The 16846-nt window shown below is 49.3% G+C and overlaps 2 protein-coding genes and 1 long non-coding RNA gene across 3 annotated transcripts in view; 2 read left to right on the forward strand and 1 right to left on the reverse strand.

The window, feature by feature from the left end:
* Positions 1–570: 570 nt before the first annotated feature.
* On the reverse strand, positions 571–2336 carry LOC109293793. Its single transcript, XR_002096404.1, has 3 exons — positions 2267–2336; positions 2012–2021; positions 571–580 (listed from the first exon to the last, which is right to left on the reverse strand). It is a non-coding gene; the product is annotated as an uncharacterized LOC109293793 (long non-coding RNA).
* On the forward strand, positions 812–5845 carry LOC109293788 (chymotrypsin-C-like). The gene is made up of 8 exons (XM_019511891.1): positions 812–851; positions 2052–2140; positions 2243–2340; positions 2679–2801; positions 3570–3706; positions 4119–4264; positions 4797–4946; positions 5828–5845. Exons 1-8 carry the CDS (start codon positions 812–814, stop codon positions 5843–5845), a joined length of 801 nt encoding a protein of 266 aa, XP_019367436.1.
* Positions 5846–16410: 10565 nt separating this feature from the next.
* LOC109293791 (chymotrypsin-like elastase family member 2A) overlaps positions 16411–16846 on the forward strand; it is an 11123-nt gene continuing 10687 nt past the window's right edge. Inside the window, exon 1 of the mRNA XM_019511893.1 lies at positions 16411–16500. Coding sequence (XP_019367438.1) covers positions 16461–16500 — 40 coding nt within the window. The 5' untranslated portion in view covers positions 16411–16460. The remainder of the gene's footprint in view (positions 16501–16846) is intronic.

A 16846-nucleotide genomic window follows, 5' to 3' on the forward strand; every position in this document is an offset into this window, starting at 1 on the left:
TTGAAATGGCTTCAAATCAATGTTTGTCCATAGCTTAAGATGCTCTCAGGCTACTGGCCATCCCTCTGCAGAGGCACAGCCACCTCCATGCTGGAACAACCCAAATGTTCAGCAGCTGACAGCTGCACAATACAGGAGGGTGCAAAGAAGAGTCCTGCAAGTACAATAGGGCCATGTGCTCCTGCTAACAGCACCAAGCGAATGTAGCAATCATGAATGACCTGGACTTCAGCTTCACCTTCAAACTGTGAGATAACCATGCAACAGGTGCCTTTTCCCAGGAACAGTTACACGTAACCAACCTCAGGTTCCAGCTAATCACCAGGTTTGAAACTCCCAGGACACCTAAACCCTTTGCTTTCCAAAGAGGGCTGAATTAAGCTCGGTAACATTTCACTCTGCACAGGTCCTACCTGATCAGTATGCATGTTTGAGGTGTCATGGTAAAGGTTTGCTTGGAGGTGCCTCATGGAAAAAAATATTCCTATCTTCCCCTTGAGGAACATCATTATTCCCAGCCCTTTCAATTCCACTGGCGGCCCCATTACAAGAACGTGTGGATGGAATTATCCCTCCAGATCTAAATTGTTCTAGGTAATCAATTTTGAAAAGGAGAAACATCTCCGTTTCCTCAAGAACACCAGTGCATCATGTTTGCTGAATAATAACTTGCCAAGGTTAGGACCGAGGCTTTATCTCACAGCAATGTTTTCCATTGCAACCATCCCTGTGCTCCTGGCTTTGGGTCAAGCTAGTTTTGCAGCATAAATACTGTGCAGTCGCCTTTGTTCAGCTTACAACACCAGTCACCATGCTCCAGTTCATGTGCCTCACCCTGCTCCTGGGCTATGGTAAGTCTTTCATGGACAATGTCTGCACTGTTTGAATAGGAGCGTTCTGAAAAGAGGAAAAGGGCAGTCTGGGAAGTCTGGGGAATGAGGAGGCATGAACTCAAGTTTTTGCTTCCAGATGACAGTACTGGAGGCTGTTCCATCTGCACAGGCAATGCTACCCTCTGGATGCATCTACATGAGATGCTTTATTGCGCATTAGACAAATCTAATGCGCAGTAAAGCATCACCATCTACACATGTGCAGCAATTACTGCACAGTATATTAGTCTAAGGCACCATTTTCAAGTACCTGTAGATACAGGTACTAGAAAAAACAGTGCATTAACTGATACACTGTACCACATGAGTACACACTGATGGGGACCAAACTACTCCTGATCAGCCTAGGCAGCAGGGGGCCAGAGGGGGTGCCGGCTCAGTGGGACGCTGCCTGCCAGCCACATAGAGATCAGGATCTATCTATCTGTCCTGATCTCTGTGTAGCTGAGAGGCAGCTGCCCAGCAGCTGGGACAGCTTTCCTAACCACACAGAGATCAGGATGGGTCCCATCTCCATGTGGCTGAGAGGCAGCTGCCAGTCAAGCCAGGACACTCCCCGCTACTCTCTGGAGCTTGGGGCTAAGCCCCCATACCTCCTGCTAGCCCAGAGGCACCTGGGGAAACTTGGAGCTCCCCTGGCTACTGCAGGGGGGCAGAGCAGGGCAGGAACAGCCTTGGAGTGGGCTGCTCCTGGCTGGCTCAATTTGTTCCCGATAAGGGCGCATGTGTAGATGTGTGCCAGGGAGTGCTTTAATAAGCCTGAATTTTCTGTGCAGCAAATTCAGGCACATTAACTGAGTGTGTAGACGCACTCCGTGTGAAGCAGAAATTCATTTGCCATGGCCCATTCAGAGCTTGGCCTCTCCAGTCAGTACCAGGTGCCACATGGGTCCTTAGCATTAGATGGCTGATTTTGAGAAGCAAACTTAGAATCATAGAAAATGAGGGTTGGAAGGGACCTTAGGGAGTCATGTAGTCCAACCCAAAACTTGTGGGGATCCATCACAGCACACTGTATGCACGTGACAGACTCTACCCCCAACCTAACAGTTGTATATCTTGCACCTCTCTAATCAAACTGGCATAGGCCCAGCCCACCAGTGTGTCATTTATAGTACTTTCACAATGCTCATTTCTTCTTTGTGATACATTCCCCAGCCTACGGTTGTGGCAAGCCTTACTATGAGCCTAACATCGCCCGGGTGGTAGGAGGCGAAGATGCCAGACCCCACAGCTGGCCTTGGCAGGTAAAGAAACAGCGTTATCCCTGCATGAGACTGGTTCTTAGGCTTTGCCTTTGGGAACACAGGTTAAAGTCCAGCTAATCTCCTTACATCTTTGAATTCCAGATTTCCCTCCAGTATGACAAGAACGGAGTCTGGGCTCACACATGTGGTGGGACTCTCATTGCTACCAACTGGGTCTTGACTGCAGCCCACTGCATCAGGTAACCAAAGCAGAGAAGAGCCCAGGAAATTCAACAGTACAAAACTGAAGCTGAAATCTCATTAGAAAACCAAGCCTAGAGCCCTTCAGAGAGGATTCAGAAAGTTTGGCCTTTTTTTTTTTGACAGCCTCCTGGAAATAGGTGGCGAGGCCAAAGAGCGCAATTGTGATCGGATGGTAGAAACAGCCTCCTGCTATGAACTAACAGAGCTGCTTTGTTAAACTTTTGTCAGTGGCCCCATGGAGCTGGGTTTAGACCTTGAAGTGTAGGAGGAACGTGGAGGAAATCAAGAGCCTTGTAAGTGTGTCCATGTTTTCTTCTGCTCTGTCGGTTCACAGCAACAGCAGAAAGTACCAAGTCGTCTTGGGGAAACAGAACCTGAAGGAAGAAGAGGCCGGCTCCGTGGCTGCTGGTGTGGAAAAGATCATCGTCCATGAGAAGTGGAACTCTATCCAGATCATGTAAATCACCTGATCCTAAAGCACCAGGGAAGTGGGCGGGAGGTGGACCTGTAGCGCCTCCTCTTTCTTGACCCTATGTACAAGGCCTGGATCTGATCCACCAGCTCTGGCTTTAGGTTCTTTGTTTGACCCATAAACCCACGCCGATTAAAGTCCGGTTCTGAAAACTGGACTAGGGAAAGCTGCCATGTGGAAAGACACAGCTATCTGAGAAATGACTGAAAAGAAGCATGATCTAGGCACTGATCTACATTTTTGCCTCTCCCCGGTCTTTCCAAGCTAGCTTTGTCTCGGATCCAGGCTGCCTGTTTCCTTAGGGTAATGACTCAGTGCCGTGATCTCCTTTTAACTGTGCCACAGGTTATCAGCACCATTAGGCAGGAAACACCTACATGTGATTCACAAGATAAACTCCAAATACAGTAGGAATCCACAGTGGCCGAAACAGTCGGACCTGCTGCGGGCTTTCTGAGTTTTTTTGCGACAGATGAATTTCTTTATTCTATTTCCATAGTCAAGAAACGAGGGAAAGCCAAGAGCTGGCCTTTTCCAAGGACAGCCTAGAGTTTAATGGGCACCTTGAGACTAAACAGGTTGAAAAACCACTGTCTTAGGGAATCGGGAGGGAGAACAAAGGGTCATGTCATAGTGAATCCCACAGTGAATGGGATCTGACTCTCTGTTTATTGGTGACGAATGCAATGCAATGTCCCAGGCTTGGGACTGGATGATTTTTCTTAACCTCCCCCTTTCCCCTTTGTGTTTCAGCAATGACATTGCCCTGATCAAACTAGCTGAGCACGTGGTACCGAGCAAAACAATCCAGCCTGCCTGCCTGCCGCCAGCGGGCGAGATACTGCCCCAAGGCTTCCCCTGCTATGTCACTGGATGGGGGCGTCTCTGGAGTAAGTACGGCAGCCTCTGTGCGAGCTGTGTTTGTCTCTTGTGCCTTTTCTATATTGCCATCTTGTCTAATTGCCATTAGCCGGTCCACGTGATGTTCCCTTGAGGGAGTGTAGCCTAATGGAGGGAACAATGATCAGGACTCAGGAGATAGTGACTCTGTTCCTGTCTCTGCCACTGATCTGCAGAATGTCCCTGCCAAGTCCCTTCCTCTTTCCGTGACTTGCTTTTCCCACTTGTAAAAGGCAAGTCTTGATCAACCTCCTCTGTACAGCACTCGGAGCTCTCCCTAGAAAGAGCACCACATAAGAGCTAAGACTGTAGGATATGACCTCACACATCTCAAGACATCTTCCAAGTGTGCCATTCACCTGTGTAAAACCCTCCTGATGGACCCTCTCCTCCATTTTACAGCCAACGGCCCCGTTGCTGACATCCTCCAGCAGGCCTTGCTGCCCATCGTGGACCATGCCACGTGCACTCTGCCAGACTGGTGGGGCAGCACCGTCAAGACAACTATGGTCTGTACAGGAGGAGATGGAGTCGTTTCTGGGTGTAACGTAAGTGCCGTGAGGAAGGTGGGCAGTAACACTGCGCTTCTCACTGCTGTCCAGGGATGGTGATCCAGGGAGAGGGTGGGAACTAGGGAAGGTGCTGGAGGGCTCACACTGGGGAGCTGGTGAATCTGTAGTCTCACTATGAACAGTCAAACAAAGGAGTCCTCCAACTTAGGAAATAATTGGCTTTGGAGAACTCACGGCCTACTCCCTCATTGCAGTGAGATACGGGGAATAATCCACAGTCTAAACTATGCAGAGTGAGATTCAGCACCTCTGGCATCTCCAGACAAGATGAAAGGGTGAGAGCTTAGGGGAAAGCTGAAGAGCTTCAAGCTGGGGTGCAGGCACTTTGGGACTGAGACCATGGGCTGCTCTCAGCTGGACACAAGGGGATGAAGAGGTCCAGGGCACTAGGGAAAGAAAGGAGTAAATGTTCCTGTATCCTGTGCTGTACCAAACCCATCACTCTAGAAAGCCCGGTCCACGAGCGAGGACTGTTACTGCACTAAAGGGCTGCACATTTTATATGCAGGGGGATTCTGGAGGCCCCTTGAATTGCCATCCTGGTGACAGGTGGGAGGTGTCCGGCATCGTGAGCTTTGGATCTGGTTGGGGCTGCAACATTCTTAAGAAGCCGACTGTCTTCACACGTGTGTCTGCCTACATTGAGTGGATAAACGAGGTTGGTGTCTGTATGCTAAAGCAAAGCTCTGGCTGTTGAACACCGAGTGGTTTATAGTTTCGTATGGAAAAGCACACCCAGTTTATCCATCCCAGACCTGCCGGCCCTTGGCTTCCCTTTTCTTTCCTTCCAGATGCCTTCCTTAGGGCTCTAGGCCAGAGCTCCGGGTATGAAGGAATTAGGGAAGGGGTCAGTGATCACTCTGGGGAAGTTGGTATCAAGATTTGAGCTTGGCAGCAGCTCTGGCTCTCATATCTGTGCCCCACACACTCTTGCTGCCAACCTACAAACACCGAGGTTTCAATTTACCCCTGTAAATGATTTAAAAAACAAGTACTAAAACTAAGACACCCAAGTGCTCACTTAAACACCAAATGAAGTGTCGTGACTCTCAAGAGCATTGACGGCTCAAGTTCTCGTGTCATTGCTTTGTATCAAACCATGCCTAGAGCAGGTTAAGAACCACTACAGGCTGAGTGGCGGTGAAAGGGCAGGAAGGATTTTAGGGATTATATTTGGAAAAGGGATACAGATGATGCAATATGTAACATCGAATGCAGCTGGAGAGTCTCTGTTGGTGACAATGCACTTCGGTTCTCATTAAGCAATGGGGGAAGGAAATGGGGAACAGCAAGAGAAGGGCCTAAGCCACTAAGCGTGGACTTAGATCTGGCTTCTAGACCTTTCCCAACACTGCAGGACATTTGGATCATGCTCATCAACAGACTTTGGTGCACCCCTTGAGCACAGGAGAGCTCCAGATGCATCCAAAAAGTGTGTTTGCAATGGGAACTCCACGGGGACTGTTTATTTTCTGTTACTGAGAAAATGTGGTTTATGAAAAATAATTAACATTCTGCTCTTTTTATCCCCTCCAACAGAAAATGGCTCAAAACTGAGGAGTCTGGTTCACAACATTGTGTGTAATCTCATGAAAGCCTAATAAACCTCATTATCATCTTCCTTGGCTCTAACTGGTGCTGGAAGTGTGTCTGACACCATGCTACTCGCTAGCACCATCAAAACAGATTTAAAAAAAAAAAGTGGCTTAGATTTTCAAAGATACTTCAGTGCCCAGCTCTCACTGATTTCAGCAGGCCTTTGTGCCTAGTTAGGTAGCACAGCCTGCCTCCTGGTCTCTGGTTTGAAGAACCCACTGTTCCTCTTTATATAGTTCAGTTCAGGATTCAGGCAGAAGCAAAATAAGGGGGAGAGAAACAAGCAAGGATGCTCCGTCACATCAGCAATCCTGCCCTCAGGCTTGGTCTCTGGGGGATGCAAAAATCAAAGGATCTCCTGCTTCACTAGCCTGTAACTTCAGGCCCCAGAAATAATCTTTCTATTCAGCACAGTGCAGCACGTTCACCAGCTTGCCTTGTGACATGTGCTTGCTAAACTGCATCTTCGTGTCCTGGGGTCTCCATCTGGCACCCAAACAAAGGAAGCTGGTGGTTACAAGCTGGGATAAAAGGTGGTGACAAAGGCGCTGTTCTGCGCTGGAGTCAAAGTCTGCTCCTTCCTTTCACTCCTGTGTTTAAAAGAGCCATGTGATTGTCCCCGGGGAGTCCAGATAAGCTGCAAGTACAGCAACAAGGGGAAACGTGTCCAACCAGCCATGCTGACGCCCCTATTACTGCCCGCGGTTGGGTGTAACTCCAGCACACCTTTGGAAATGCTCCAGGGCAACTACTGCAGCCGCAAAGATGTAGTAACCATGCCTTGGCTGCGCACGTCTCTGACAGAGGCAATGGCTGGGATTAACACAGTCCCACATCTGCCAGATCCCAGCCCCCGTCTTGCCTTAGCCATCCGCTGCCGGGCACTCACCTAGGCGAACACATACAGACCAGACAATTCTCTGGTGGGCTTCAAGAGCCCCGTCTCACTCCCACCCCAGGCTTCAGTCCACTCTTTCTGATGCATCCATAGCTCTCCCCCACTCTATTGATCTCTTTTATTAGCAGCCATTCATAGATTTCATTCGCAGACATTAGGGCTGGAAGGGACCTCGGAAGATCATCGAGTCCAGCCCCCCGCCCGAAGGGCAGGAAGTCAGCAGGGGTCATAGGATCCCAGCAAGATAAGCATCTTGACCATAAGTCAGGAAGGGAAGGGAAATGATTTGGGTCCTATGTTATAAAGCATCTTACTGAGGAACACAGGCTAATGCCCTGTGCAAACTGCTGTGAGTCAGGCACTCCTTAGCACTCATGCTTTATTTCTCACCTCCCATACGGCACCTCCTTTCTCTGCTCTCAACATAGGGTGTAGGATGTAAGGTGCAGCCCCAGGGTGCAGCATGGGCTGGGGCTGCTCAGTGCTTTAAGAATGACAACCCCAAAGCGGGCTCCAGAGACTCTGCCAACCTGCAGCAGTGGGCACTCAAAAGGAGCGGGCACAAGAAACAGAAAATAAGGGGCCCCATCAAGTCTAAGCTTGCCCAAAGCACTCATGACTCACTTGAGAAGGGCAATAGCACAATATTGTCCCACCGCATCCATTCCCTTTCCTCTCTGCACGTCAACTGGCCTTTTACTTCTCAAGTTCTCAGGACGGGAGGTGTTTAAACACCCTGGGAAAGCATAGAGCCTTCAAGAGGTATTTCACATGCGGGACTGTTGGGAGTCACTCTGCTGGGTCTTCCCAGCACATGCAAGTGAATGGATCCAAGTTCTCCAATGGGTTTCTCTCTCCATTTGAATACTCCTCTGCACTGGATCGTTCTTAAAACCAGTTTCCTCAAGCTGGGACATGCTTGATGCCTGTTATTCATTATCAAGAAAAGCCCCAGCACAGGTGAAATGGGGAGAGTTTTGCTTCTGAAGCTCTCTCAGTAAACAGCCCAATCTGAATACTTTTTGCAGAGCCTAACACAGCTGCTGCTGTTTAGCAGGCTAGAAACCTCACCCATGAGCCAACAGGAATACAAGCTGGAAGAAGACAGTGGATCCTCTTCTCCACGCACTGCCTTTGGTGGAGATTTGGAGTGCAACTGGTCTGCAGTGCAAATGTGGAATTTCTTGTTCATGGGAAATTATTCTGATCTACAAATAATCCCAATTTTTTTTTCAGTTTCTTCAGAAATAGAATTTCCACAAAAAGTCAATTGCTCTTTTCCTTAACATTTTTTAAAGTTGGCTTTGAGATTTATTTTTAAAATTATTTCGCTTCCTCTTTACATTATACCGGAGGTTACAGAAGTCATCCTAATGTCATGACTGACATGTCAGACTATGGCAGTCCCACTTTAAATGTTAAATCTTTTCACAATTGAAGATTTAATAAAAAATACCTGCTACTTAATACAGATGAACATACCTTCTTTTATTGATGAGACCAAAGTGTTTCCAGTTCCCATGTCAATAAAGAAATGGAGAAATCAATTTAAAAAATGAAATGCTTTCTATGATTTTGGATGTCATGTGATGCCATGACAGGAGTATACATTAGGTACTGTTATTGCTGAAATATTACTTAATAGTCTATAAATAATTAAACTAATCTACACATTTTCCCTGCCAATCAACATTAGTCAGCAGGATTCAAGCTAGCAAGAGAGCAAACAGCTGCTCCCACTGACACCCAGGCCCCTTGGTGCTTCCCAGTAGATGGACAGTCCCTCTTGAGGGATGGCTGTGGTCCCTTGAGGTTCATCTTATGTAAAGCCTCTGGTTATACTGCATGGAGGCACAAAGAAGTAGCCTGCTGTGTCATCCAGTGAGCTTCACCACCCATGACTTGCCAGAAGATGGAATCAGAGATGGGCCCATGGGGGATGTTTCAGACACAACTAAATGATTTGGATGCCTCAGCCCTATCTGCAAAAAGGGCTTATCGTGCATAGGAGCTTAGTGGTCTTTGAAAGTCCATGGGACTTTGGCTCCTAAGCTGAGCGGTTAGTTTGGAGAAGAGAGCCCAAGGCCCGCCAAACACTTGGTGCTCTGGAAAGTCCTGCCCTCTGTCACCATCCAGGTTCTATACATGGCCAAAGCCTTTGAAAACCTGAGCCGGGAAAGAGACCCAAGTATTGCACTTGAGGCCTAAGTACATCAGTTCTGAAACGGGAGAGGTTTTTGATCCAGTTTTCATATCCCTGGCTTGGCAGCGGGGTTATGAGATGGTCTCATCCACTTCCAGGGAAGGATACAGAGGTAAGAGAGCTGCTCACATGATTATTATTTTCAAAGGAACATAAATAATTTGCCTTCTCATTCATCTGGAGTTGCGGATCTCAGACAGCATAGAAATCTGGCGACCCACAAGATTCCCACAGGGCTTCCCAGTGAAGGCAGTAACATCCCATCCAACTTGGAGTCCTGCAAGTGTGATAGGCCACATACTCCTACCGACAGCACCAGAGACAATGAATAAGTACAAATGAAAATGAGTTGGACCTCAGCTTCACCTTCAGCATTCAAGATAACATTGCAACAGCCGGCCCTTCCCTGGAACATGCTGAGGCCGGCTACAAGCACCATCCAATCACCAGGTCTGAAACTCCCAGACTCCCTGGACATTTTCCAGGCTGGAAGGGACAGCTCAGCTCTGCTTTCCTAATGGAGATGCTTTGAGCTCCATGTGTTTCACTCTGCACAGGGCTGGAGATGCCCTTTTTTACTGAAATATTAACATGAAGGTCCTGCCGGGTCAGCACAAGCCTTAGAGGCTTCACAGTAAACATCTGTTCTGTGGTTCCTTAAGAAAAAACACCCCTCCTTTCCTTTGAGGAGCATCTTTCTCCCCCTACCTTTAAAGTCCAGCAGTGGCCCCATTATAGTAGCAAGTGGTGTCAATTATTCCTTATAACACATGAAATGTTGTAGGGCGGGGGCCGGCAACCTATGGCATGTAAAGCCATTGGATCTGGCCTGCAGATCAGGCCTTTGGTGGTCATCTGCTGGTGGAGGCTTTTCCCTTGCTGTAGCAGGGAGAAGTGGCCGCAGCCAGATCTTAGCACCAGCCTGCCTTGGAGGCAATCTGGGTCATGCTGGCCCACAGCCACAAAAGGTGACCTTAGTTCTAGGTCATCACTTTTAAACAGGAAAGAAGCTTCTGTTTCCTCAAAGCCACCCAATGCATCATACGTACTAAATGATACCTTGCCAAGTTTAGGAATGAGACCTTATCTCGTTGCGGCATGGCTTTCTGTTGCAACCACCCCCACTCCTGGCTTTGGGTCAATTTAGTTTTTCACTATAAATATCCAGCGGTTGCCTTTGTAGAGCCATGTGGAAGTTTGTGTGCCTCACTTTGCTCCTGGGCCACGGTAAGTCTTTCACGTGTAGTCTTCAGGCACGTCTACATGTGCAATTAATGGGCAGCAACAAACTCTCATGCATACCATAGCATGTTGAGCTGGGTCAGAGCAGACCCACTGGCAGGGGGACCAGGGGTTCAACCCAGCTCAACGTGCTGTGGAGGGGCTGGCTGGGGCACGAGTGTGCTTCAATGTGGGGCTAGCCAGCAACCAGCCCCCAAACTGGAACAGCCTTGTGCCCCAGCCAACCCCATCACTATCTACATGTGTGTTGCTGCGGAATAAAAAACTCCACCGCAGATTAGCTCTTGTGTTTACAAGTAATAACCTACAGCGGAGTTAATTCGTTTACTCCATCCTAATAGCACTGCATGTGTAAACGCTGAGACATTTACTGTGGACCAAATTAGGCAACTCCACAGTGAATGTCTCATGTAGATGAGCCCTCAGTGCTTTTTGGAAGAGGAGCTTTCCAAATGCAGAAGACAGGCCATATGGAGGGTGCCAGGGAAAGTAAAGGCAGTAACCTCCAGCCTCTGGACCTATCTGCATTTGGAGTACAGGCAGCTGCAGTGCAAGCTTCCTGGCAACCGGGCTCAGGCTCCATGGTCTTTTCAGGACTCGGCTTCTCCAGACGGATTCCCGACAAGGTGACCAATTAGTGCCAGCTGACTAAGGATTTGACAGGTGAGCTGTAGACACAAACCTGCGGGGACTCCACAGGGCAATTTCTTCTTGACCCCCACAGCTTACCGCATGCACAATTCACTTAGGTTTCTCTCCTGCCTTTCTAAGCCTTGCTGTGGTATGGTACAACCCATCTTGGGCAAGGGGCCCCTTTGAGGATACTCAACGCAGATAATACAGCTATCTGAAATCAATACAGTAGCACTGCAGGAAAGAAGAGTTATCTTGATTATATTCTGTAGCCCTGACATCCTGGTGTTTAGAGAGGTGGGGGAAGGACTAGGTTGGTATGAAAGTTAAATTGCTTTTAAAATGCTCATCCCTCTTTCTCTATTGTATTTCCAAGCCTACAGTTGTGGTGTGCCTGCCTTCCCCACCTCTTGTCTCCCGAATGGTAGGAGGCGAAGATGCCAGACCCCACAGCTGGCCTTGGCAGGTAAAGATCCTGCGTTACAGCTGAATGAGCCGGGTTCTGAGGTCTTGTCAATTAATGGAGCTAACACATAAGTTTTTCTTGATGGCCTTGGCACAGCATTGGGGCTGGGCTTAGACCTCAAAGGGTGGTGTTGGATCTGGAGGAAACCAAGAGGCTTGGCAAGCTTGCCCACATTTTCTTCTGTTTTGTTGGTTCATACAGCAGAGACAGAACATACCGCGTTTACCTGGGGAAGCACGACCTGAAGAAATATGAACTCCGCTCCATGACTGGTAGGCCAAAGAAGATAATTGTCCATGAGGACTGGGACACCTGGCACATCGTGTAAATCTGCTCTGACCTGCTGGCTTGGACTTTAGTTTCACTCACAATTTTTTATTATGTTCTGGCCTGGCTGGTTGTTCCCTGCTGAATGGGATTTGGTGCACTATTGATCGCCAAAGAACGCATTTTAACAGAGAAGGAAGGCACTTCCAGTGTAATGTCAAATGCCTGGCTGAGGGGGTTGCTCCATGATTCCAGGTTTTGATTTGTTTGCTTGGTGCCATATTACACCCTGATCATGGGGACAATGCAAGTTTAAGATACTAAGGTCTGTATGCACTGAATAGAGCTCAAGGATGCCCACATGATGCAGGACCCCATGTCTCCCTTCCAAAAGGGGCTCGGGGGCCTGGATCCCAGCAGCTGTAGCCAAGACACACAGTTCTTCTTGGCCACATCAGTTCTGTAATGCTGAGAGAGGCGCCTAGTGCCCCGGCACATTTGTGGAGATGCTGCTCCTGCTGCATCTTCTTCGTGGTAGAAAGCACATGTCTGCATTTGGGGCTGATGAAAGACCCTGATCCTGCAGCCTCCATGCAGTGCTGACTCCCACTAAAACCAGTTTTGCATGGAAAGACTGAGCCAGGCCCCATCACCAGTATAATCTACAGAAGGGAGCAACTGCAGAGAGAGAGATCCAGCGGAGGTGATACTTGCCAGGTACTGCACAGTGATCTCCAGTTGCGATTAACTTCGTCCCCTCTTCATTCCTCTTTGTTCTGTGTTTCAGCAACGACAGCGCCCTGATCAAACTGGCTCAGCCAGTGAAACTGGGCAAGACAATCCAGGTACCCACCCTGGGTACCACCCTATCCCAAGGCTTCCCCTGCTTTGTCACTGGACGGGGCGAATCAGCAGTAAGTGGAGCAGCCTCTCCTAGGATCAAGGTTCCAGTGCGTGCAACCTATGTTCCTTAACACCCACATACTTCACTTCAGGGATGGTACAGATGGCACACTGTCCTGTGCTGATGGCCAAAAGGACTGGGAACGACTTTGGTAGAGGAAGCGGGGCATACCGCCCCAGATGAACCAGGCTCCTCAACAACAAATCGGCAGATCTGGCGGATTCTGGCTCTTCCATGGGAGCTAGAGCAGTTCTTGGTTGCTCAAGGAAAGCTAAGAAATCACAGAGAGGTTTTCCTTGGTTCGGATCAGAGCTTGAAGCAGGCCAGGCCTCCAGCACTATCTAAACAGATAGCAGAGATAGTGGGGCAGATTTTTAAAGGTACTCAGTGCCCAACTCTCACTGATTTCAGTAGACCTTTGTGCCTAGCTACGTATCACAGTCTGCCTCATGGTCTCTGGTTTGAAGAACTTACCGTTCTTCTTTTGTACTGTTCAGTTCAGGATTTGGGCATAAGTAAAATAAAGGGGAGAGAAACAAGCAAGGATATTCTGTCACATCAGCAACCTTGGCTACACACGGCAATTGCTCGAGCTTGGTCTCTGGGAGATGTAAAAATCAAAGGATCTCCTGTTCCACTGGTCTGCAACTTCAGGCCCCAGAAGGGATCTTTCTATTCAGCACAGTGCAACACATTCACCAGCTTGCCTTGTGACCTGTGCTTGCTAAACCGCATCTTCGTTTCCTGGGGTCTCCATTCTGGCAACCAAAGGAAGTTGGTGGTTACAAGCTGGGATAAAACGTGGTGATAAAGGTGCGATTCCAAGCTGGAATCAAAGTCTGCTTCTTCCTTTCACTTCTGTGTTTAAAGGAGCCATGCAATTTTCCCTGGGGAGTCCAGATATGCAGCAAGTATAGCAACATTCTCCAAGAGAAAACGCGCCCAAACAAGCATGCTGACACCTCCATTACTGCCTTCGGTTGGGTGTAACCCCAGCACTCCTTTGGAAATGCTCCAGGGCAGCTGCTGCATCCACAAAGATATAGTAACCCTGCCCTGGCTGTGCACCTCTCTGACAGAGGCAATGGCTGGGATTAACTCAGTCCCACACCTGCCAGAACCCAGCCCCCACCTTCCCTTACCCCTCCGCAGCTGGGCACTCACCTATGGGAATACATACAGACCAGACAAGAGCCCTGTCTCGCTCCCACCCCAGGTTTGCAGCCCACTCTGATGCATCCAGAGCTCTCCCCAGCTGTACTGTCCTCTTTTGTGCATTTTTGGATGTCATGTTATGCCACATCAGGAGTATACATCAGGCACTACTATTATGGACATGTTATTGAACAGTTGTAATGGCATGGGATATTGGAGTGGCAGGACCACCTCTCCTGGCCATTACCTGGGCCCCATTGTGTTGCCTCATTTGGCCTCTCAGGGTCCCACCCTGTACCTCATCTGCCATGCCTTGATGTTATAAAACTGACAAGGAGGCAGGTCCCAGAGGACACAGTGCGCTTTGGATGGTAGACCCTTGTCTGGGTTCAGGCCTTGGCCTTGTCCCACTTTCCTCTGGCTGAGCCCCGCAGCTGGGGGTCCACTGTTTCAGGACCACATGCCCCTCTATTCTCAAAAAGAGCTTCTCAGCTTAGGAGCCAAAGCCCCATGGACTTCTCCATCCCTACAGCCAGAACCTGGTCCTCCAGTAAAGCAAACACACGAGCGTCCGCTCCAAACCCAAAGGTTCCCCTCCTGTGGACTAATCTTGCCCTACACAAGCCCTTGCCCAAAGTGCCCGAGGTACTTCAGGATGCAAGGTTTCCTTTGCTGTTGCTGCATCTCTGAGCCCTTCCTCTGTGCTCCTGGCCTGACTCCTGCCTCCAGCTCTGCCCCCTCCACCTCCTGTGGCCAGACTGGTGCTTATAAGGCCCTTCCCAGGTCACTAGATCCTCCACTTCCACCCCAGGCCTGTTTGCCGCTGCTTGCTCCTGGGGTGGGTGGCCGTTTTGTGCGATGGCTCCCTGCCTGCATGGGCTCATCTCAGGGGTTGGGGAGGGCCAGCCCCCCTAGGCTCCTTCCCTTATTTAGTAATGAGGCAGGGGCTCTGTTATGCCATGTATAAATAGTGGAAGTAATCTACACATTTTCCTTGCCAATCAGCATTAGTTAGCCGGATTCAAGCTCGCGAGAGAGCAAACAGCTGCTCTGACTGACATCCAGGTCCCTCGGTGGTTCCCAGTAGAAGGAAGGTCCCTCTGGAGGGGTGGCTGTGGCCCCTTGAGGTTCATCTTATGTAAAGCCTCCAGTTATACTGCACAGAGTTGCACCAAAGGAGGGTCAGTAAGCTTCTCCACCCACGAGTTGCCAAAAGACAAAATCAGAGGTGGGCCCATGGGCGACGTTTCAGACAGCTAAACTATTTGGATGCCTCAGTCCTATCTGCAAAAGGGCCTTATGGTGCATAGGAGCTTGGGAGGTTTTGAAAGTCCATGGGATTTTGGTTCCTAAGCTGAGAGGCTCCTTTTGAGAATAGAGCCCCATACCCTCAAGTCACTTGGTGCCAGTCCCAGCCCTCGCGGTAGGCAGCGTGGGTGACTGCACAAGGTGCCGTGGTTAGCAGGGTGCCACACACACATCCACGTGAGCAGCCCACGCTCACAGCAGTGCTCTCTCCCCTGCCTCACCACAGACAGGAGGACTGGAGATCAGTTCTGAACCGGGAGAGGCTTTTAGTCCAATTTCCACATCCCTGACATGGTGGCAGCTCGACGAGGTGGTCTCAGCCACTTATGCGGGAGGACGTAGAGGCGAGAGAGCTGCTCACCTCTCAACATGATTATTATTTTCAAAGGAATGCAAGTAATTTGCCTTTTCTTTCATCTGGACTTGTGGATCTCAGACAGCATAGAAATCTGGCGACCCACAAGATTCCCGCAGGGCAATCCCAGTGAAGGCAGTAACATCCCGTCCAACTTGGGCACCAACAGAGCTGTAACTGGAGTCCTGCAAGTGTGACGAGCCACAAACTCCTGCCAACAATGCCAGGGGAAATGAATAAATACAAATGACTTGAACCTCGGTTTCACCCTCAGAAATCAAGATAACCGTGCAACAGCCAGCCCTTCCCTGGAACATTTTGAGGCTGGCCACGAGCACCATCTAATCACCAGGTCTGAAACTCCCAGGCTCTTTGGACAATTTCCAGGCTGGAAGGGACAGCTCAGCTCTGCTTTCCTAAAGGAGGTGCTTTGAGCTCCATACATTTCACTCTGGACAGGGCTGGAGATGTCCTTTTTTTACTGAAACATTAACATGCAGGTCCTGCTGGGTCAGTGCAAGCCTTAGAGAGACTTCACAGTAATGTCTGTTCTGAGATTTCTTAGGGAAAAAACCCGCCCTGCTCTCCCCTTGAGGAGCATCTTTTTCCCCATACCTTTAAATCCCAGTGGTGGTCCCATTACAGTAGCATGTGAACATCAATTCTTCCTTACAAGACATGAACCATTCTAGGTCAGGGGTTGGCAACTTATGGGTTGTGGAGCCACTGGATCTGGTCTGCAGAAAGCAGGCCTTATGGGGGTGTCTGCTGGCGATATGCTGCGGCTGGGAGAAGCAGCGGTGATAGTGGGCATTTCTCCCTCGCTGCAGCAGGTAGAAGTGGCTACAGCCAGATCCTAGCACCGGCCTGTCTTGGACCCAAGCTGGGTCATTGCAGCCTGCAATCAGAAAAGGTTGCTGGCCCCTAGATTCTAGGTCATCACTTTTAAACAGGAAAGATGCTTCCATTTCCTCAAAGACACCTGATGTGTCAGTTGCAAATTATATCCTGCCAAGGTTAGGAATGAAACTTCATCTCGTTGCATCATGGCTTTCTGTTACAACCACTCCCAGCTTTGGGTCAAGCGAGTTTTGCAGTATAAATATCCAGCGGGTGCCTTTGTAGAGCCTGCAGCACGGGGCACCATGTTCAAGTTGGTGTGCATCACCCTGCTCCTGGGCTGTGGTAAGTCTTTCACTTATAGTCTCTGCTTTTTGGAAGAGGTGCTTTCCAAATACAGAAGAATGGCAGTATAGCGGGTGCTAGGGGAAGCAGAGGCAGTAACTTTCAGACTCTGGAGCTCAGTCTCTGGAGCTCTGCTAAGCAGCAGCTCTGCAGAAAAGGACTTGGGGGTTATAGTGGACAATAAGCTAAATATAAGCCAACAGCATGGGCTTGTTGTGAGGAAGGCTAATAGCATCCTGGGCTGCATTAGCAGGAGCACTGCCAGCAGAACAAGGGAAGCAATTCTTCCCCTCTATTCAGCACTGGTGAGGCCACATCTGGAATATTATGTCCCGTTTTGGGCCCC

The sequence above is a fragment of the Gavialis gangeticus genome, unplaced genomic scaffold, assembly GCF_001723915.1.
Source record: "Gavialis gangeticus isolate Ggan-Ray unplaced genomic scaffold, GavGan_comp1, whole genome shotgun sequence".
In the NCBI taxonomy this organism is placed as follows: Eukaryota; Metazoa; Chordata; order Crocodylia; family Gavialidae; genus Gavialis; species Gavialis gangeticus.

What these genes read in the sequence shown, in the direction of transcription:
- LOC109293788 (XM_019511891.1), top strand. Translation starts at nt 812, where the DNA reads ATGCTCCAGTTCATGTGCCTCACCCTGCTCCTGGGCTATG. An exon ending in ACTGCAGCCCACTGCATCAG is followed by an intron (nt 2,341 to 2,678) that starts GTAACCAAAGCA and finishes GTCGGTTCACAG; the next exon opens with CAACAGCAGAAAGTACCAAG. An exon ending in TGGAACTCTATCCAGATCAT is followed by an intron (nt 2,802 to 3,569) that starts GTAAATCACCTG and finishes TTTGTGTTTCAG; the next exon opens with CAATGACATTGCCCTGATCA.